General features: G+C 43.5%; 1 protein-coding gene across 1 annotated transcript in view; it reads left to right on the top strand.

Moving 5' to 3' along the window:
* LOC309864914 (conserved oligomeric Golgi complex subunit 2-like) overlaps window positions 1–4,843 on the top strand; it is a 30,894-nt gene extending 26,051 nt beyond the window's left edge. The window contains exons 5-6 of the mRNA XM_082730874.1: window positions 3,912–4,039; window positions 4,595–4,843. Of these exons, the coding sequence (XP_082587000.1) occupies window positions 3,912–4,039; window positions 4,595–4,637 (171 nt within the window). The 3' untranslated portion in view covers window positions 4,638–4,843. The remainder of the gene's footprint in view (window positions 1–3,911; window positions 4,040–4,594) is intronic.
* Window positions 4,844–23,202: the final 18,359 nt, after the last annotated feature.

Below are 23,202 nucleotides of genomic sequence, written 5' to 3'. Positions count from 1 at the left end.
CTGTTGCTGCTGTGCTCCTCGGATAGAAACACCTCAGTGATCTCTGTGTCTACAATCCTGTCCCTTTGCAACACTGTCCTTGATAAACAGACATTGTGCGCTTTCTTGCTGAGAATTACCTTGGAGGACTTTTTTCTCCAGAAGAGCAGCTCTGAGCTCTAGAGTCAGGAAAGCCAGAGCAGCGTCAGCGCACAGTAAATCCATCATGCTCTGCCAGGCCCAGAAATGCCGAGAAAAGGATAAATAGGAAATGCGCATGGGATCAGTCAGTAGAGGTTGGGATTAGGCTTCGGCACTGTTCGTGCCAAGCGCTTGCCTTCCCTCCACACCAGTTCTGATGCTCTGGGACGGGGCACACCATGGCAGGTCTCCAGAGATTTTGGGTTTTCTTACAGTGTGTTTCCTCACTACCTGACTGCCCATCCTCAGATGTGGGATGCCTCATAGAGCCCAGCAGGGGCTTTGGGGCCTTTGTTGTAGTTTTTTTTTTTTTTCTTTCACTGTTCGACTTCCTTTTGAATGGGGTTGATGCTTTCTAATGTGGGGGGCAAGAGGAAGTGTATCCAGTCCACTTGATGGCAGATGCACTGTGAGTGATTTCTCACCAGCTCCCGGAGCACCGAGCTTGCTCTTTCTGCCGTTGGGTAAATTTAAACTTGGAGTCCACTGCTCTGAGCGATTTCCCAGGTTGCTGCTAGGCGGTCAGTTTTAGCTGATTGAGGAGACAGCAGTAGTTGGTACTGGGGAGGTACTTGGGAGGGAGAATGAGGCAGGCAGAGAAGATGAGGGGACTTCAGGTATGAACGGTAGGACAGGGAAAGAGAGAGGAGGGGGTTAGAGAATGGGAGAAGAAGGGAGAAGAAGGGCACGAATGGGAGAGCCCGAGGAACGTGGAGGAATCATGCAGTTGTACCCACACTGACCTAAAATAGCTCCATCCCCTTGCCTGGGCCCTGTGGCCCGGGCCAGGCTGCGTCGGTGGCTTCTATGACCTCCCCGCTCCTCACCCCTTGCACTGGGGCCTGCTGCACAGACAGTTTGTCATGAAAATTGATGGCGTTCAGGTGCAGGTGCCTGAGCGCTCTAAGGCATGGGGGGCGGTGGGGGTGGCAGGTTTTAACTTTGGGAATTACATTTCTCTAATTGTCTCTACTAGCCCTCTCTGGACTAGACAGATTTTGGAGAGAATTGCCACAGAATTTAACCAGTTACACTTTCATGCTGTTCAGAGCAAAGGCATGCCTCTTCTGGACAAAGTAAGACCAGCAAGTGTTGGTTTTGATTTTCAATTTGCTGTTTGCGAATTTCCTGGATGATTTTGGTTTGACCTAGCATTGCCCCTGATAATTGCTACTCTATAGGATTTTGAAGCTAGCTTTGAATTTTTTTTTTTTTCAGTGTCTCCTGCTTGGGACCCTGCTTCCATTATGTCACACTAGATAGATTTTGTGTAAAGACACAAACGTAGTCTCCAAACTATGCAAGTAAAATTAATTCTGAATTTCATGTAACTTGACACATCATATGATGTAGTCAGAGTTCATTTATCCAAAGCCCTTGACTGGGTTTAAATGCACGTTTGTCAGATTTACTCCGTAGCTTAAGAGGCAAATAACTTTTTGTCATTCCGTAATTGTCTAAACTTCTCTTTGATGAAGCCGACTTACTTTCAAAGAAATCATAGGGAGGAGACGCCTCAGTGGCTCAGTCAGTTAAGCCACTGCCTCTGGCTTAGGTCATGATCCCAGGGTCCTGGGATCGAGACCCACCTTGGGCTCCTTGCTTGGCAGGAAGCCTGCTTCTCTTTCTGCCTGTGTCTCCTTGTGTGCTTGTGCTCTCTCTTGACAAATAAATAAATAAAAACCTTTAAAAAAAAAAAGAAAGAAAGCAATCATGGGGAGAAGAGATTCATTGTTATTCTCTAGGAAATGTTGGGATTTTAATCTTACATATATTCTGGTAGAATTAGAGGCTCGCTTTATATATATAACACATATGTATATAAATTATACACATATATTTGAGCTTTTAAAAACTGTGGTGCCTGGACCTTCTTTCCTGGTCTCTCTGTTCTTGCAGCGTATAGCCCACATTACGGCCATGCTGCAGCAGTCCCTGGGAGGCCTGCTGCTAGAAGAGCTTCAGACTTCCAATGTGGACATCATACGGCACTGCCTCCAGACTTACGCTACAATTGACAAGACACGGGATGCAGAGGCGTTAGTCGGTCAAGTACTGGTGAAACCGTACATGGATGAGGTTTGTGCCCCCATGCACCTCATTCCACAAATACAGAGCATCTAATCTGGCTTCGTTTCTTGACTGGGTGCGAGAGAGCTCAGGGCTCTTCCTTGAAGATGCTCTTAGTTCCTGTTCTTCTGGTTGTAAGAAAAGGTTGGTCCCGCTTGGTGCCCATCAGCATGGCAGGAATCAGGCATGCACTCTGGTCTCTTACAGTGATGCCATAACTCAGGGATCATCTTAATTTAGTAGGGGTGAGGGACTTGCCTAGGAAGAAGGTACAGATCAGAACATTTTCAGGTCAATTTCCATTTCCTTAAGTTATACGTTAATGAAGTTGCCGAAAAGCATGACCCCACCAAGGTGCCCATGCCCACTGGAGGAGCTGGAAGACAGCTCTGTGCGCAGGGAAAGTCTGTGAGGGGAAGCGTCTTCGCAGAATTGATGTGGCCTAAGTCTTGAAGACCATGGGGGAGTTTGCCAGGCTAGGAAGGTGGGAGGGAGGGAATATTCAAAGATAAAGGGCTTTGAAGGGCGAGTTAGCGGGGTAGTACCTTAAGTCCAGAACTTGGTTACCCAGTGTTCTTGACCTTTAAGGATACAGTTAAATACAGGGAGTCAGTGTATCCTGCCTCTGAGCGGCCGGAGTATGGGCTGCACCATGTGAGGCCGCCAGCAATCAGCAGCTTCCAACTTAGAGAGCGTCGGTTTCATCTAGTTCAAGCTGACAGAAGTCATGAAGCCAGTCTCAGCGTTTGAGGGCTTTCTTCCAGTCACCTGCCAGTGCGAGTGTTCTTTCTGTCTGGTAAGTATAAAGCTACCCACCATGACTTCAGGATGAAAGGCTTCCAGTTTTAAAACGAGACAGTATCCCAGTGATAGAAGTGAAATTGAAGGATTAATTTCAGTAATCTTCTCAGCTTCATTAAGACTACTAAAAGTAAATGATCTGTCAGTTCTTTGTATGTATCCTATTATAGTTCATAGCTCTCTCTGTGGGGGTGAAAAAGATCACATTATTCTTTGTCACTAAATGAAAATATTTTAGTTATTTAATTTATGCCCTTTTCATTGAACTGAATCTAATATGCTAAATTAGGGAAGTACTTTACGTTTCCGTGTCATTAAATGAACTGTGGCCACGTTTGTATTTTAAGTTTGTATGCTTGTCATTCACCTCCTGCAACTCAGCCTCACCAAAAAAAATTAAATACTAAAGCAAAATAAGATGTGTTTTCTTCCATCACTTTCCATCTCAGCCCTTTCCCTGTTCTGGAGACGGTAGAGGATAAGGCCAGGGTGAAGATGGTACAGAGCTGTTGTCTGCAGATACAGTATTTCGCTTTTAAGCTCAGAAGGGAAGCAGATGAGTGTGTGTGATGTTTTAGCTTCAGGCCAGTCTCTGTCCCTCAGCCTCTGTGTCCCCCAGGGTTGGAGCAGTATTCCCAAATCCCGGGACCTAGATTTTCATGCCATTGTTACTTACCTCCTGTTTAGAAAGCATACTGAGTGGGGAGGAGGAAGGACGAAGTGCATTTTTAAGGTTTACACGATTCTTTTCTCTGTAGTGTATAGTTCATACTTCTCTTTTAGGTGCTTTAAAAACAAACAAAAACACAAACAAACAAACAAACAAATAAATAAAAATAAAACGCTCTTCCTTCTGCTAGGTGATTGTAGAGCAGATCGTTGAGTCTCATCCAGACGGCCTGAAGATCATGTATGCTAATAAGCTCCTGGAGTTCGTTCCTCACCACTGCCACCTTCTTCGAGAGGTCACAAGAGGAGCCATCTCAAGGTGACATAAAATGCTGTGTATGCACCTGAGCTCAGTTTAGTGACCACCTGTCACCTCCTCATGTGCCGATGATCCCTGGCTGTCCTGTCTGACCCGGGAACGTGGGAACGTGTGCTCTTCCCTATTTGTTACCAGTGCTGTGAAGCAGGTGTCACTTGCCTGGGTTTACAGGGAAGGGAATTAAGAGTGGGGACGAATCTCAACGGTGACATTTGTGTGACTCCAGAGCTTCTGCTTTTCTCTTGTCTATACTGTCTCCTTAACCAGGCTCAAAATCAAAATTGGTTTCCTTCCATTATTGTGATGTCATCATCGGTCTAGAAATACCAATTCATTTTAATTCAACACGTTTTATACTGATGGCAATTAAAGTCATGAACGGTTTTCCCTCCCTCTCTTATTTCATTTCCATGGCTTTCCAGTTCTGTTTCATGAATATCCCATTACCTTCCACCATCTCTGTCATCCCAGTCCAGACCTTTGTTGCCTTTTGTTCGAGGGTAGCGGGCTCTCCCCACCTGGTCTCCCAGCTCCACCTGTCCCTCTTCATTGCAGCCCTCAGCTGTCCCACCTGCCCAGAGCTCTTCAGCCTTCCTGAGTCGCTCGTGGCTTCTCATCGCCCACAGAAGAGCATCCAGTCTTCCTGGCGTAACCTGTGACCGTTGGTGCTTGAGTCCTAGTGGTTCTCCGCTGTAGAACTTTCTACTGTGGAACTTTCCCCCATACCACTATGGTTCCTGGCCAGACAGGAGCACTTGACCTTCCCTAACACACCTGGTACAGAAGATCCCTGACTTCACCTTGGTTCAGTTTTTTTTTTTTGACTTTTTATAATAGTGCAGAAGTGATATGCATTTAGTTTGGATCTTTTCCCAGGCTGGCGATCTACAGTAGGGTCCTCTTTTGTAATGCTGGGCAGGGGCAGCGAGCACAGCCCCCAGGCAAACCACATGATCACGAGGGTCAGCAACCAACACACTTGAACCGTCCTGTTCTGGCTTTCAGTGCAGTGTTCAGTAAGTTACATGAGATACCAGACACTTTATTGTGAAATAGGCTTTGTGTTAGAGGATTTTGCCCAACTGTGCAATACTGTAAGTGTTCTCAAGACATTTAAGTTTGGCGGGGCTAAGCTCTGATGTTCAGTCGCTTAGGTGTTTTCCATGCATTTTCAACTAAAGAGATTTCCAGCTGAACAATGGGTTTATTAGAATCCGAGGCCGTCATAAGCCGAGGAACATCTGTCTATACTGTGCACCTCTGTGTTTTCCTTCATTGCTTCTTGTCTCTTATTCCTTTGTCTTTCTGTTGATCTGTCACTCCACATGAAGCTCCAGTCAAATACAACTTCTTTTTTTTTTTAGGGTATTTATTAATTTACTTATTAGAGAAAGCATAAGCAGAGGGGGAGGCAAAGAGTGAAGCAGGCTCCCCACTGAGCAGGGAGCCCGATGTGGGACTCAATCCCAGGACCCTGAGATCATGACCTGAGCCACCCAGGCGCCCCCAGGCTATGGTTATTTCAAGAAAAAGTCCTATTTGTGAATTCTTCATCTAGTGAAGATGAATTAAAATCAGAAAGTCAACTCTGCCACCTTTAAAAACCCAGGAACAGAAAAAAATTCCACGAGCAGGTATAACCCTATCCACAATAAATCACTTTCAATCCAGTCCTGAAAACTAATACAGAGTAGGAAGAAAGCATTACAGAAAAATTTTGTTTTCATTAATCAAGCTGTAAAATAACGGGACTTACATGAATGCCCTTTAGGAAGACAGTTCTTATAGTTTTATGTTGATGGAAACTCACATTACATTCGAAATGCATGTTAAAACCATGACTGTAGATTAACTACCACTTTCAGTCGTCAGAAGATGAAAAATGGTCAAGAGTCACCCAAACTGAATCCTGGTTCCTCCTGGAAAATGTGTTCCTAAATATTTTCCCCCTGAACTACTGTGCTCTTTCTGTATCTTACACAGCAGACACTGCGTTGCACAAACACATCCAGAAGGCCTTTGAGGGCTGACAGCCTGCTGGAACAATGAGGAATTCACCTGGGTTTCTGCCTTTCTGCCGGGCCCAGAAAGTTCTGGGTATCCCAGGTGACGTGTCATGAGAATACATGTGTAGCTCACACCATATGTATTATCTCCTCAGGGTAGACACCAAAATCCATGTTCGTTTATGAAAATCCGAGATGCGTACAGAAATCAAGAGTGATTCTGTCATCTTGAAAGAAAAACACACTGTTGCGCTGCCACATGCCTCGTTTCTTCTTGAGTGACTGCAGGAAGTAGCGATTGCAGTCAGAAATCTCAGAAAGAAAAATTAGAGTAAGGGCAACACCTGCAGTTTATTCCTGAAAATACTTGGAGAACGACTGTGACCAATAAACCAGGGCTTAGTTCATGAGACTATGTCAATGAGTTTATACCATCCCATGTCCTGGTCAAACCCTCATGTCTGGGAGATGGAGGGACGTCTTCATCTTCCAGAGCTACTCTTAGGGAAAAATGTGGAGACCATACTGACTGAGTCCCTACTTCAGCAGGAGAGCCAAAAACACCTTGCCCCTCCATAATCCCAAATGAAAATAAACATCTTGGGGCGCCTGGGTGGTTTAAGCTTCTGCCTTTGGCTGGGATCGAGCCCCACGTCGGGCTCTTTGCTCAGCAGGGAGCCCACTTCCCTCCTTCTCTCTCTGCCTGCCTCTCTGCCTACTTGTGATCTCTGTCTGTCAAATAAATAAAATAAATAAAATCTTTAAAAAAGAAAAGAAAAGAAACATCTTATTTTACTAGTGTGCAGCAGTGACTATGCAGGAGAAATTATTATTATTTTATTATTAGATGATATATTATTATTATTATTATTATTGTACTATATTGTTAACCTTTTGAATTCGGACACCTAAAATTTTTAATAAAATATGAAGGCCTTTTTTTTTTTTAAGATTTTATTTATTTGAAAGACAGAGATCACAAGTAGGCAGAGAGGCAGGCAGAGAGGGGGAAGCAGGCTCCCCACTGAACAGAGAATCCGATGCAGGACTTGATCCCAGGACCCTGGGATCATGACCTGGGCTGAAGGCAAGAGGCTTTAGCCCACTGAGCCACCCAGGCGCCCCATGAAGGCTTTTTTTGTTTTTTTGTTTTTTTTTTTTTAAAGATTTTACCTATTTATTTGACAGAGAGATCACAAGTAGGCAGAGAGGCAGGCAGAGAGAGAGAGAGGAGGAAGCAGGCTCCCCACTGAGCAGAGAGCCCGACATGGGACTTGATCCCAGGACCCTGAGATCATGACCTGAGCCGAAGGCAGCGGCTTAACCCACTGAGCCACCCAGGCGCCCCATGAAGGCTTTTTTTAAAGAACAAAAACTTCAGACTATATCTTTATCCTATCAGTTCCCACTACAACTGGCTTCTGTCTTGGCCAACATTTAGCCATTCAGATAAAGTCCGTATTTAGTGCTTCGTGTGTATGCATGTGTAAAATAAGCGGACAGTCATAAATCTTTAAGATTGTGTATAATAACTGTGAAATAAGGATTCTTGATACACAAGGTCTCGTCTGGGGAAAACAGCTGGAGAACAGTATGCAGTTTTCAAATGACGAAGGGGAAATACGCATTCGGTTATGAAAAAGGGAAGGAGAACAAGACCAAATATTAATAAAAGGGAAAAAAGCTTTTTCTGCCATCTTTCCGTGCCGCAGTAACAGTGTGAACAAATGTCCCACAGATGCCCTCAAGAACATTAACACTGCTGAAAGGGGGGGCGAAGGCCAGGTTCTTAGGAGGCCCTGCACCAAAGTCATCGTCCCGTTTCCTCACTGTGATGACGAAGCATGAGTACATTGGCAAATTTGAAATTATTGATGACCACAGAGCTGGGAAAACTGCTGTGTACCTCACGGGCAAGTTAAACAAGTGTGGCATGACCAGCCCTAGACTTGTATAACTGAAAGATCTAGAAAAGTGGCAGAATATTTCCATCCCCTCAGTTTGGTTTCACTGCATGGAAAAATTCTTCTGGCATCATGCACCATGAAGAAGGAAGAATCCAGGCAGGAGGGAAAATCCTGGGATTCCTTTTTCCTAGAAATATAATATACATGGCACGTGAAATGCCTCAATGGGAAAAAAAAAAGGAAAATAAATTACAGTCAACTAATGTTTGACAAGGGTGCCAAACAATTCAATGGGGGTAAGAACAGTATTTTACTCCCAAGCAGCCACATGCAAATAATGAAACAGGAGTCCTGCCTCACACCATACAGAGAAAATAACCCAAAATGCATCAAAGACATAAATGTAAGCATTAAAATGATAAAGTTCGGGATGCCTGGGTAGCTCAGTTGGTTGGACGGCTGCCTTCTGCTCAGGTCATGATCCCGGAGTTTCCGGATTGAGTCCTGCATCAGGCTCCAAGCTCCACAGGGAGTCTGCTTCTCCCTCTGACCTTCTCCTCGCTCATGCTCTCTCTCATTGTCTCTTTCTCAAATAAATAAAATCTTTTAAAAAATAAAAATAAAGTAAAATGATAAAGTTTTCAGAAGAAAACACAAAGGTAAATGTTAGTGGTCTTGAATCTAACAACGGCTCCTCGGCCAAACACCAAAGTACAAGCAACTTAAAAAAAATAATAAACAAATAAATGGGACTCAACCAAAATATCCCAGTTTTGTGCTTCCAAGGACCCCATTGACAAAGTCAAAAGACAAGCCACTAAATGGGAGAAAATATTTGCAGGTCATATATAAGGAACATGCATTCAGACTGTGTGAAGAATTCTTACAACTCAAATAAAAAGACAACCAAGTTAAGAAATGAGTAAAGAGGGGCGCCTGGGTGGCTCAGCAGGTTAAGCTGCTGCCTTCCGCTCAGGTCTTGAACTCGGAGTCCTGGGATTGAGTCCCGTTCTTTCTGCTCAGCAGGGAGCCTGCTTCTTCCTCTCTCTCTGCCTGCCTCTCTGCCTGCTTGTGATCTCTTTCAATAAATCTCTCTCAAATAAATAAATAAAATCTCTTAAAAAGTGAGCAAAGAACTTGAATATACATTTCTCTAATATTCAAATGTATACATTAATATATAAATGTATATATATTTTACATGATCATATATTTATATAAACATATTTATGTAAATATATTTACATTCTTAAATATGTATTTAAATATAAATAAAATATGAAATATATAATATATATTTAAAGATACATATAAGGTATATATAAAATATATGGGACAATAAGCACGTGAAAATATGCTCAACATCACTAATCATTCGGGAAATGCAAATCAAAACCATGGTGAGATACCACCTCCCACCCACGTGGATGGCTACTATCAAAAACCCCAAAAGCAGGTGTTGGAAGGATGTGAAGAGCTGGAACCTGGAAATTGCTGGTGGGCTTGGAAAATGGCGCAGCCACATTAGAAATGGTTTAGTAGCTCCTCAAAATGCAGAACACAGAGTTGCCATATGACACACCAATATCACTCCTGTGTATAGAGCCAAGAAAAAAACTATGCCCACACAAAAACTTGTGCATGAAGGTTTAGGGTTTATTCGTAATAGCGAAAAGGTGAGAACAACCCTGATGTTCATCAACTGATGAAGAGATAAATAAAATATGATCCATCCAGCCTGTGGAATATTATTCAGCCTTGAAAAGGAATAGAATTTTGATATGTGCCACGACACAGAGGAGCCTTGAAAACATTCTGCTGATTGAGAGAAGTCAGTCACAGAATACCACGTATTGCATAATTTGATTTATATAGAATTTCCAGAGTAGCTAAATCTACAGAGACCGAAAGTAGATTAGCGGTTGCCTAAGACTGGTGGTGATGGCTAAAGTTGTCTTTTGAGGATTATGAAAATGTGTAGGTAGTTCAGTATAGTATAGTTAAATATAGTGAAAGCCATTAAATTGTCCACATTAGATGGTGAGTGGTATGGCCTGTGAATTATATCTCAATTAAGCTGTCATCGAAAAATGCAAAGAACTTCTATATTTATCAAGTACAAAAAGAATGAACTTGATTAAAAACATCAAAAATGGGGAAAATAAAAACAAAATAAGATGGGAGTAATAAAATTATGACTGTTTATCATTAATTTAAATGTGTACAGACTGACTTTTTCTATTAAAGCGCCTATCAGGAGGTTACAGATCCACGCTGTTCAAGAAACATACTTAAAATGCAAAAGGGATTGAGAATGTATCAGATGAGGAGATACCATGCAAAAGAGAAAGCCGGAATGGCAAAATTCATCGCAGACAAGTTGGGTCTAAAGTTATAGGTACTAAGATGAAGAGGGACATTTTTAAAGGCAGAGTTTGGAAAGAAGATGTAAAAGGTATAAGCAGGTATACATCTAACAACATAATACCTGAAGACTCTAAAAATGCAATAACAAGGTAAAATTTTAGCTTTTCAAATGGGAGTATCTACTAGAAGGAGGGAAAAACAAGGACACACAGAAAATAGACATCCTGGGGCGCCTGGGTGGCTCAGTGGGTTAAAGCCTCTGCCTTCGGCTCAGGTCATGACCCCAGGGTCCTAGGATCGAGCCCCACATCGGTCTCTCTGCTCCGCGGGGAGCCTGCTTCCTCCTCTCTCTCACTCTCTGCCTGCCTCTCTGCCTACTTGTGATCTCTGTCTGTCAAATATATAAATAAAATCTTAAAAAAAAAAAGAAAATAGACATCCTTATTTCCCTCGGAAAACATTTCTTTCTTACACCTAAGGAAAGCCATATTTGTAAAGATTAATTGCATACTAGGCAACAAAGGAAACCTTTACAAGCCTTCCAAATTAAAGATTTAAAGAACAGTTCTTTGATCACAATCCAGTAGAATCAGAATTAGATAACCTGGTAACAAAAAATTGAAACTACATACAAGTTAAGAAATACAGTCTTCAGTCAAAGAAGAAATCATAAGACGACTGAAGAAAATCTTGAAAGCAATGGAAAGGAGACTATTTCATACCAAAACTTACAGAAGACACCAGAAGTTATACTCTAAGGAGAATTTAGTGTCAAATGTCTTCAATTTCAAACATTTTTTTAAATAAAAGAAAGTACTCATTTAAACCCATCAGAAAAGGGCAGCTCAATCCAAAGAAAGGAAGTAGTTATAATAAAGATAAATTTTTAAACTAATAAAAAATATCAGGGGCAAATAAACTCAAAGTTGTTTCTATGAAAGACTAATGAAATAATAATAATAAAATAAACTTCACATTCCCTATTAAGGATAAGAGAGGGGGAAGATGGGGTGTGGGAGGAGGTGGGGAGAGGGAAGGGGAATTGGGATAGGGGGGTTTCAGGGAGGAGGGGACAGAGAGAGGGAGAGAGTTGCAAAACAGATAAGGATTGGGAACAGAGATATAAAAGCAAATGCATAATATAAAAGAATCACTAAACTGCAAGGCACTTTATACTAATCAATTTGATAACCTAGAAGAAACGATGATTTCCTAGGAAAACAAAATCATCCAAATGATTCAAGAATGGAAAATTAAGAAGATGAGTTACAAGATCAGACAGGTTTGCAGCTGGATAACTGTCATTCTACTGTTAAATGGCAACAGGCAATTAAACAATAATAAGTCAATTCACTTGATGAAGCTGTGCACAATTTTAATACCCAAACCTGAGAGGGAGGAACGGGGAAGCTATTAACAAATCTGGCTTAGGACAGATTAGTTAACAGAAACTGAACTAATGTTAGCAAATAACAGAAGTCAGGCATCTATCAAAGGACTATATCCTGAGACCAACTTGGATTCATTCCAGGAAAATAAAGGGAGCTCAAGACCAGAAAATCAATAAGATTTACCTCATCACTAAATTAACTGAAAAACTCTTAAGACCATAGCAATAAATGCATTTGATAAAAAAATAAAGGCACCTGATAAAAGGTGAGCAGCCATTCTTTATAAAAATGAAGATAAAAACAGAAGGACGTTATGCAGGAGGGATTATTAACTGGGAAGCACTAGATCAAGAGGTAGATAAAATGAGCCCATATTTGTTAAACAGTAACAGAGCCCCATGCGTGCATGGATAGAGGCGAATGAGCTCATGGATGAGCACCAGGCTGTCAACAGGTATTATAGGGACAAAGGCAGCGGTGAGGAGAGGAGAGTCTTAACAACAGGGAAGAAGGTAAAGGGAGGATTGCAGTTAAAAATTGTGCATGATACAAACACATGCAAATAAGACCAGATATTGTCCGGTATATAGTTTTTTAAAACCCTGCACACATTACTGGAACCACCAACTCTTGCTTTCAGCTCCGCAGCCCTCGCGTGCTTTCCCAATACCAGGATGCAGGGGTAGATCCTCCGTTGGTGACATCCTATGTCATTGTACTCCTAAAGGGACAGGTGAAACAGTGCAGGGGCTTGAGGTCAGAACTTAGGCATCGCTGCGCCCACCCCAGCTCCCTGCTCGCCCAGCCCCCACTCTGAAGCGGCGGGCACTTGGAGCTGTTAAGAAGCAGGGATCTGAGCAGTTCTCTGGTTTCCCCTGGAGCCATCTGCATCCATCATATTTCCCACAGCTCTCCCCGAGTGTTGGTGCTGGCTCCCCCCGAGTGTTCCCTTAACTCCAGGCATACCCTTCTTATGACAGCACCTAGTACTCCCCGTCACAGTGCTCTGTCTGTCACATGCATCCATTGATCAACTTTGTGCTAGTTGAGGGCTGGAGCCCCCTCCTGTTAACTTCTCAAGTCTGTTTCTAATGCAGCAGCACCTGGCACTTAAGCACCCTGTCAGTACCTGCCAAATGAATGAAATGTACTCAAAACATAGTATGAAGTCTGCGTTCTGAAACTCCTTTTTGGAGCTGTTTGCTATCATTTTCCCAGGCAATTAAAAAAATTTCCAGCCTTGCTGCCAATAACCTGAAGGGGTAAAGGAATGCCGGCGTGCCCCATGGGACATGTCACTCTGGATGGTCCTTCGGCAGCAGGGACTTTGATAGCGCTCTTCCAAACCCAGCAGGATGGTGGAATGGGTACGTGGCTGAGTGCCTCCCGGGTCTGACCCTGTGTGATGCCACCCGGTGCCTGCAGCTGCCCTCTGGAAGGTGTTGCTTTTGCGGCAGAGCCGGAGGGCACCAAGCATGTGTCTGTCTCCAAAGTCCTGGGCACCACATCACAATGCCTTCCTGAGAAGCAGAATCAAGGACAGTTGCTGATCTTCATTCCTTCCCACCAAAGGTATCTCATACACCATCTTTGGAAGTTGGAGCCAGGGGGTGCCTGGGTGGCTCAGTCAGTTAAGTGTCTGCCTTCAGCTCAGGTCATGATCCCAGGGTCCTGGGATCAAGTCCCACACATTTGCCTCCCTGCTCAGCGGGGAGCCTGCTTCTCCTTCTCCCTCTGCCATTCCCCCCACTTGTGCTTTCTGGCTCTCTGTGTGTCAAATAAGTGAATAAAATTTTTTTAAAAAGTTTGGGCCATACTCTTTAGCCATTCTACTTTCCCTGGGGTAATTTGCCACCTCCCTGAATTTACCTGAATCTTTCCCAGAATCTACTTATCTTCCAGCCTTCTTGACCATAATGAGTCTATAAATTTTCAATAGACAGTGTGAACTTACACTTGCTAATATTTGCATAACATGCACCTCTTTCGATCTCAAAGAAAAGCTTTGCACTGCAATGGTCTCTAATCTCCAAATAGGTTCTGTTCCGGGATCCCACTGGAATTCTATGCGCCTGTCCCCTAAGATCCCATAAATTGTGGTCCAGTTTCGCAGCCAGCCAAGGAAAGCACATGGGAAATCTTGCTGAAGTATGAGTAAGAGCCAACGAAAGGGATATTTATCTGCCTCGAATGCTGGGACCTGAGGAAAGCAAGTTTCATTACAGACAAATCAGGAAGGAGGTGCAGATTGCTTTTTATGTCACTCTGGAGTGGAGGTCTGCCATTGATCATTAAGGCCATTTCCTGCAATGCACTCACCAAAGTGATAGTCACTTCGGAGTGGACAAAACTTAGGAAATGGCCAAGGGGAGCTCTGCTTACACTTTACACTCTCAGCATTTATTTGTATTATTTTCTTTATAGGGCAGTATAGAGACTTGAGACCACATTGAAAAAGCAAAGCTTGTCATCCTGTGGCCTTGGGTCAAGAATAGAGATAGTGCTGCTCATGTCAGTTTCAACCTCCAGTGGCCAAGGGTTTGATCTGATGCTCTTTCAAGTTTTCACCATAGCCTTTCTCAAGCTCAATGGCCAATAATCCCACAGGAGGAGATTTTAGGGCCCTCTCAAACTTCTGTTTTGCTATCTCTCCCCAGCCTGCTTCCTCTGCAAAAGTCACCACTTTGCCTGTGCATCTACCACCTCTTAGAGCCTTTGGAATCAGCCACGAATTGCAGTGCTGATTCCTTCCATGACCACATATTGTTTACAGGAAAACTCTTCTTCGTTATGCCTTGCCAGTCAGAGTGACGGTTTCATCCGCAACCTGGACCAGGTTCGGGAATGTTCTACACATAAATGTGAGCAAATGTCTTCTGTATTGAGAGACATGTACAATCTGTAAATGGAATCTATTGAAAAACCAATACATAGGGTACACTTATGTCCTGACCCAGCTGGAAGGAGGCAATTCATTTCTATCTTTCAGAAAATTGGTGTAACACATTGATTTTCATAACAAAGAAAGCAGTTTTGTGTCCTCTACCAAAAGACTGTCATAGTAAGCAATAAATTGCCTCTTTGGGGTGAACAAATTAATAAGATATTTTCTAAATTTCAAAATAACAAAGACAGAACGATGTCTGTAATGCTAAGTGCATCCACTTAGTTGCAGGGCACTGTGTCATGGACCATCTGAGCAATGGCACATGGCGGCCGGTAGTCTGATTTGTACATCAATTCACCTGGCAACCTGTTAAAAGAAAGTCTTGCACATGAAAAGCTTTCAATAAGACACTGACAAGATGGCCAGGAAGCCCCCTTAGCTGGCTTTTTCAGGTGTCCAGACATCTAGTCAACCTACCTCACCAACTCATTACCATGCTTACTGGAGTAAACCCAATCTCTTCCTTCCCCCCTGGAGATGGGAGAAGAGCCACTCACACGTTTGTATGGAATTCTCATTCCCCCTTGCTCTGTCCTCACATGGCGCTGTCCGTGTAATAAATAAACAAATCTTTATGTCACCCGGAAGTTCCTGGGTCAAATTACACAACTCGGACAATTTTGGGTCACTACAGCCTTTTGTTTTTCTCTCCACCTTAAGCCTTCTGGGTGACCAACAACTATCTAAAACTCATGTTGCTGCCATATGCTGTTGTTCTGCTTCATCTTCCCAGTAAATTCAGTATTTTCCCCTAAAGTTTGGTTTATCAGTATCTCCAGCGTCTATCTCCAGCTAGGGTCATGATCCCAGGTCCTGGGATCAAGTCCCACTCTGGACTTCCTGCTCTGCGGGAAGCCTGCTTCTGCCTCTGCCTCCCATCTCTTATGAATAAATAAAGAAAATCTTTAAAAAAATTTTAAAAAACCATTTCTATCTTCCCACTTTTAAAGATTAATTCTAGGAATTATTGCTATAAATCCAGTGTCCTATCTCTTTCTTAAAAAGTCTTCTCCAGAGCATCTGGGTGTCTCAGTTGATTAAATGTCTGACTCAAAATTTTGGCTCAAGTCATGATCTCAGGGTCAAGGGATTGAGCCCTTAGTGAGGCCTCCTCCTCTTAGGGAGTCTGCTTCTCTCCTTTTCCCTTTGCCCCACCCCCCTACTCACATGTGCACATACGTGTTGTCTCTCTCTCAATAAATAAATAAACAAATCTTTAAAAAGTCTTCTCCAAAGGGAGTTTGACAAATAGTCCAGTAAGGGGCTGGAAGAAAATATTATAAGTTTTATTCATATTTCATGTCATCCATTTAACTGTTTAGCTTTTGCATGTCATTTATAATGTGCATAATAATTTAGTAGAGTAGTAGAGTTTATAATTTAACAAAAATTTGCTTAAATTTGTGGTATATCCGCAAATATTTTTTGTATGTATGTATGTATGTATGTATGTATGTATGTATGTATTTATGTATTTATTTATTTTTGTGAAAGAGAGGTGCACAGTAATAAAAGGAGATCACTGCTCCAGGGACCCAGATATTTCCCCAAGTCCTGTTTCCTTCCATTCCCTCTGGGATTCATTAGACCCCCTTAACACCAATCTTGTCCCTAAAACACGCCCTCTGCAGCACCAAGTTCAAATGCTTAACTCGGGCCATCACTGCAGGCTGTACCGGGATGACCTTAGGGAAAAGGGTGGTGGGTCTCACGGGTTAGCTGTGTCACCTCCATGAACAGTCCTTTGTTCTGAACAGCTAGTGCAGCCCACGTTTGCAATCACAGGCTCTGGCACCAGAGTGGGCATAGATCCCAGCTGGCCCCTCAGTAGCAATATGGCTTTGGGAAAGAGGTGTCATTTCTGGCCCAGACTTAAGGCTCATCCATAACGTGGAGGAGAAGACAGTGTGACCCTCAGTGGGCTGTTGAAAGGATCACGAGATGGTTCGACTCAGGTGCTCCGAGGTACCCAGCACACAGTAGGCCCACAGTAGAACAAAAAGTTGTTCTATTGATCTTATAGTTACTATTACTCATACTAACAAAACTAACTGATCATTTGAGATGATTTTCAAGCGAAGTGTCTTCGCCTGGATTTCTAAGATTAACCTACTTCAAAATGAATTCTGCTCTACTGTGAAAAACGATCTAACCAGCAGGTTTCTTCTGCATCTTTTCTGAACTTTTTAGGATCCTCTCTAGAGAAAGGTTCTAAAGGAAGGCAAAGTGCAGAAATACTCTTGCTTCAAAGGATGTGTAGGAAATGATTAATTTTGCCAAAAAACAGTGCCTTGAACATAAAAGATGTTTGACGAAGCTCACTGTAGACAGTGTATCCCTCCAGGATTCATAAGTTGAAAACTCAATGTCCAAAGGGACATAACTAGGAGATGGGGTACTTGGGAGATGTTTAGGTCATGAGGGTGGAGTCCTCATGGGCGAGATTAGTGTCTCCATAAGAGAGACCCCACAGAGATCCCTCGCCTCCTCCACCTTGGAGGTTATAGGGAGAAGATGGTCATCTGTGACCCAGGAAGTGGGCACTTGAACAGACACGGAATCTTCCAGGGTCTTGATCGTAGACTTCCCAGCTTCCAGAACTGAGAGAAATAAGTATGTCTTTAAAGCACCTAGTTTATGGTGCTCTTGTTACATCAGCCCAAACTAAGATAAAGCTTGTCTCTTATACTGAAAAATAACACAAATGTTAACAACAATTTAAAAAAGGAACATTGTGGCCAATGACATGTAATGAACATCATCTCTCCTCTACAGAGACAAGAGCTTAATTAGTTTCGGGCAACTCAGTAGAGTATGATTAAACCAAAGAGCAGAAAGATGTCTAAATGCTCAAGTCCTCTGCCTCCTACTTTTCTGCCAAAACAAAAGAAAAGCCCTAGGCTGGTTTTGGTTACCACCAAGCACAAAACAGCCAAATTCCAAATTAAAAAGCTCTGGGGTTTAATTGTGGATGTATGGAATTACATAGAAGCTCTCTTTGATCATTCCAAAGGATGTTTCCCTCAAAGGTTACAAATACATCTCAGCCTACCAACCATCTCAGGCCTACCACAAAAATTATATATATACACTTTTAGCATTTTAAAATGTGTCTAAATTTCAGTTTCGGATCCAGTTTTGACTATTGTTATGGGCTTAGTTGGATGCCCCCAGATTCCTACGTTGACGTCCTAACACCCAGCATCTCAGAATGTGGCAGTATTCAGAGACAGGATTTTTAAAGAGGTGATAAAGGGAAAACGAGCTCACTGGGGGTGGGCACCAAGCCAACAGGACTGGTGTGCTTACAGGAAGAAGAGATTAGGACACAGACAGTACAGACTGAAGGACAATCGTTTGAAGACAGAGTGGAGAACACAGCTATCTGCAAGCCAAGGAGAGACGTTTGAAGAATCGAACCCTACTGCCACCTTGATCTTGGACTTCCAGCGCCCAGAACCATGAGAAAATAAATTGTATGTTGCCTAAGCCACCCGGCTGTTATTTTGTTTATGACAGCCCATGACTCAGAAATTTGAGGACCTCCCCCCCAGACTTTATCCTGAAGTTCTGTTTCAGCTTCAGGGGCTTGTGTAATACTACTGTATCAAGGAGGGAGGCTCCTGCCATTCCCTGCACTGGGTCATTGAGACACTGCACAGCTGTCCCCAGGGCTGGCTACATAATTTACAAGCCCCATGCAAAATGAAGATATAGGGCCCTTTGGGCAAAAACAGGGAGGAAGTGTTTGTTAAAGGTACTAAAATAGAAAGCTCATTTCCTCCATCATCTGTCTTCTGAAGGGGCATAGCTGCTGTTTTCTATTTGCATTTAATGTCATTCCAAGCAAATAAAAATTTTATAATGTGATTATGGGCATGATTTATGCCATTCATCTTCGCAGGGTGCAATGTCAGTGTTAAATAATTCACGCAGGGATTCCACAGCTGGGGCACACCCACGTGCCCTCTTCTTATCAGAACCGTAGAAATCCTGCACAAGACCAGCTCTGCCATCTTTACCTCACCTGGGGACTCACACCTGTTCCACCAACCCTGCTGCCCTCGGCTTCCTGATGAGTACGGAACTTGACAGGATCAGGAGCCAGGGGCTGCCTTTCTTTCCCTTCCCTCCTAAGTCACCACTTCCAAGGCTTGGCTAACACAGGGAGGTGACATGAGTGAGAAAGGACAAGACAGGGTTCTGGGCTGCTCACAAGAGGCCACCGCCTCCTGCCGGTGCTCAGAGCAAGCTCTGGTCTGTAGGGAAGGCGAGCTCCGGTTGACTCGGTCATAGACATCACGTGGTCAGCGAGTCTCGTTGACCACCACTCACGAGGTGTCCATTTACATGCTGTGCTCACCGGGCAGGGCGAGCAGTACATGCAAATGAGCAGTACAGGCAAGGAATGGTGGATACCCACAGTGGGCTGTCCCCTCCACTATGTACGTGCTCCACTATCCCACCTGTTATGCCCCAATAATGGGTCCATGATTAAAAGAGCGAGACTGATACAAAGCGAAGGTCAAACAAAGCTTTATTTTGCACCAAGCATCAAGAATCAAACTGACCAGCCAGGGCCGCTTTTCTTACAGAGAAGTCAACCCCTCTCTCCTTTACAGACTAGCTTTTAAGGACATAGGCCATGCGGTTGGGCCTGGTCATGCACAGGTGGCCAATGAAATTGTAACACACAGAGAAAGCTGCACAGTGATGCTAGGTGACCAATTGAATTACAACTTACCTTTTAGTAGATATTTGACCTAGCCTATCACCTTGGTTAGGATTTTCGCCCAAAAGACTCACAAAGGGCGGGACCCATACTCCTTGGTAGCTAGGGAGACAGTATGCAGCCCTCCACTGATCAGATGTCTTACCTGGCCTGACCCACCCTTGTATTTGGGCTTTGTTACCTGAGGTTGATTTCCAGGACTTGTTTTTAAGTAAGTCCCCTGGGAAAAGGGGAGCAGGGACAGCTTAAGGGTTAAACAACAAGGTTATTGTGTAACCTCAATGGAAGCCTCTGGCTAAAATATAAAAATATAAAGTAGGTCCTTACACCACCCACTTCGCTCAAAAAACACAAAGTCAAAAATAAAACTGAGTAATTCCTAGACATTGAGAGAGAAGCACACTGACTTCACCTTAGAACCCTTCTGAGGGCGGTGCTTGGCAGGGTAGGGGGGTGTGAGGGGGTTGGGGGTGGATAATGGGACCTCTGAGGGTGTGGCCAAAGGTCAGGGCCATTTGGGAAGGGGCTTTCTGGGGGAGGGGCCCTTCTGGGAGCAAAGCCCTGGGTGGGGGCATTCCCTCTGGGGGCAGGGCTGGGAGCAACCCCAGAAACCTGGCCCACAGAGAAGCTGGTCCTTTCTCTCCCTCTGCCCCCTTTCCCCAGGGACCCCTAGGCTTTGGAGACTAAAGTCAAAATTAAAGCCATATGTCTAAATGGTCCATACTGTGGTTGGGTAGTGTTTTTAACATATTAATTGACTGGTTTTTCTCAGTATTTGTCAAACCTTTCCCAACTCAAGGCTTTCTCTTAAGCAGCAGCGCAAGGCAGGCCGTTCAGTTTGGTCAAGCTGTTTGGTGATTCTTTGTAAAAACCCACCCTCTTGCGCTGCTCAGGAGGGCAGTGTTGCGTCCTAGGATAAACATAAATATATATCAAATGTGTTTACAAGTTATATTTATATGTATACATTCAATTCTCTGTTTACATATATATGTATAAAATAAAAATAAAAATATTGTTTAAAAGGCTGTTTTCCGGGGTGCCTGGTGGCTCAGTGGGTTAAAGCCTCTGCCTTCAGCTCAGGTCATGATCCCAGAGTCCTGGGATGGAGCCCCTCATCGGGCTCTCTGCTCAGCGGGGAGCCTGCTTCTCCCTCTCTCTCTGCCTGCTTCTCTGCCTACTTGTGATCTCTGTCGGTCAAATTAATAAATAAAATCTTTAAAAAAAATGCTGTTTTACAGGGAACCTGGGTGGCTCAGTCCTTAAAGCGTCGTTCTTCCACTCAGATCATGATCTTAGGGTCTTGGGATGGAGGCCCACATTGGGCTCCCTGCTCAGCAGGAAGACTTCTTCTCCCTCTCCCACTCCCCTGCTTGTATTCCTGCTCTGTCTCTCTGTCAAATAAACAATTTTTTAAAAAGAAATACTTTATTAAAAAATATATGTAAAATGCTATTTTGCCCTCTATTCTGGTAAGATTGAACACATTCCTAACAAGAGATCTTCCTTGACTCCGTGATAAAAATATAACATTGTCTTAATGAATCCTCACAACATCCGCCTCCCCAACCCTTCTCAGATGTTACAATTAAGGTTCAGTGAAGTCCAAACACTGGGCCTGAGGTAATATATCCAGTATGTGGCCTCTTGGCATAGTCTAGCAGCCCAAATTGGGGGCGTGGGTGTTTGAGTGTCGTTGGCCAGGATGAAAAAGCTGAAAGATGAAAAGAAGGGTAGTCTTGCTTTTTGGCCCAAAAAAAGAAGATTTAGAAAGAAAGAGACCTGTCACCCAAAGGAGGAGGCTCCCCACTGATCCCAGCTGGGCAGGAGTCAGAGCAGAAAGAAAACTCCCATCACCAAGGAGAATGGGCTTCTCCTTCATACAAAAGCATAGGATCCCTCTCACCTGATATGTTTCTGTCCCATAGTCATCCCCCTGTGCCTGCCCCATAATAGCATTCACAGGAAATGGCTGAGAGATACATTCAACTTGCAGAATTATAGCAAATAAAGTAATCTTTGACCCATCCTGGGAGCTTCTGATTACTGGGAGGGGCCAAGCCATCCTAGAGCAAGTGCACTCATTTCAAGAACCAGTAAAATGACTCCAAGAGTATCATAAGGGCTAGTGATCATGACTGGTCCAGAAATATTTCTGGGAGTCCCTTTTAACATCCCTCCCATCATTTCTTCTCATCTCCAAGGGAATGGTACTTAGGTATTCTGAAAGAAATATGCATGACTAGTAAACTGTGTGTGACCCCTGCTGCCTAATTCATCTCTCACCAGCAATTAACACTGATGGTTTGAAGGATGGCTACTCCCCTGGCAGGGCAAGAGCTGAAGCAGAACGTATGGGGTGAGGCGGCTCTTCCCCCTGGATATAAATAATTAAACCCAGTAGCCACCCTTCCTGCCTGGCCACTGTCATTTAGGTATGGCTGATTATCCCTAAATGGGAATCAGATGGGGGCGGGGGTGGGGGAGGGAAGCAGGTGACGGTCAAAAAAACTACAGTAGCTGCCACTGAGGGTCCAACCTGGCATTAGACTGAGCTCAAGTCCTGGTTCCATCATATACGAGCTGTATGAACTTGGAAAACTGAGTTCTAACTCTCGAAGCATCTGCTTTGCCCCCCCTTGGAGTGAGAATAGTCAGTAGTATTGACTTCACAGGGCTTGTTAGGAGGATTAAATTAGACACTGTTCATTTAGCACAGTTCCTGGCCTATAGAAGGCACACATAAAAGTTGATTATCGTTTTTATGGACCTCCAACTTTAAGCCTTCTATAAAGAACCAAATGATATCTCTGAAAAATACCAACTGCCTACAAGGTTGTAGGGAAAGTGGTATCTATGTTGACCTGATTAGAAAAAAGTGGAAAATCTCTCTTGTTTAAGCCTTGTTGAAAATTTTCTAAACTCTGTCCACTCTTCTGCTTTAGTAATTAGAACAAACGTTGGAGACTCGTGATTTTCTGATAATTGAGTTGCTCGTTGTAACGCAGGGCAATTCGACATTAGTGTTTATTTAAAAAATTACCGCAAATGAAGATAAATGGTGAGACGTGCACTAAATTTGATGAAAATCCTGACGTGAGTGTTTCTTCTTGGGATTCTCTCTCTCTCTTTTTTCTCCTATGATCTGAGAGCGGATTACATTCTACTTGGGTGATGGCTCAGGTCAAATGTGTGGTTTTGCAGGTGCCTAGCCTTTCACAGACAATCTTGGAAGAACCATCATTGTCTCTGTAAGAAAACGGAGGGAAAGATGTGATTTTAACACTCAGCCTACAACAGTTCAACAATCTACCAGTGTGAATTTAGAAACGCTGAGCAAGTCCCCCTTCTAGTAACGAATATCTCTCCCGTTTTCTTATAATACCTGAGTTTCTACAACTGAGCAATCTACTCTTTTGTGTAAAACAGCTTCCCAGGATTGTTTCTCCTTTAAACGCAAGTGAACTTTGGGGATGGCACTCAGATCCCTTTCTTTTACTGGACAACTGTGGAGCAGGGGTTGGGTGTGTTTCAAGAGGGAAAATATCCACAAGGGGACAGAAAAAGGACATAAATGTACAAAATCCCATTTTCCAAGAATGTAAAAAGCTAACTTCCAGGGGAGCCTGGGTAGCTCAATTGTTAAGCATCTGCTCTTTGGCTCAGGTCATGATCCCAGGGGCCTGAGAATCCAGCCCCGCATCGGGCTCCCTTCTCAGCAGAAAAACCTGCTTCTCCCTCTCCCACTGCTTGTATTCCCTATCTCATTGTGTCTCTGTCAAATAAATAAATAAAATCTTTAAAAAAATGCGA

Source organism: Mustela nivalis, assembly GCF_964662115.1.
Source record: "Mustela nivalis genome assembly, chromosome: 5".
Classification (NCBI taxonomy): Eukaryota; Metazoa; Chordata; class Mammalia; order Carnivora; family Mustelidae; genus Mustela; species Mustela nivalis.
This window is presented reverse-complemented; position numbering and strand designations above follow the sequence as displayed.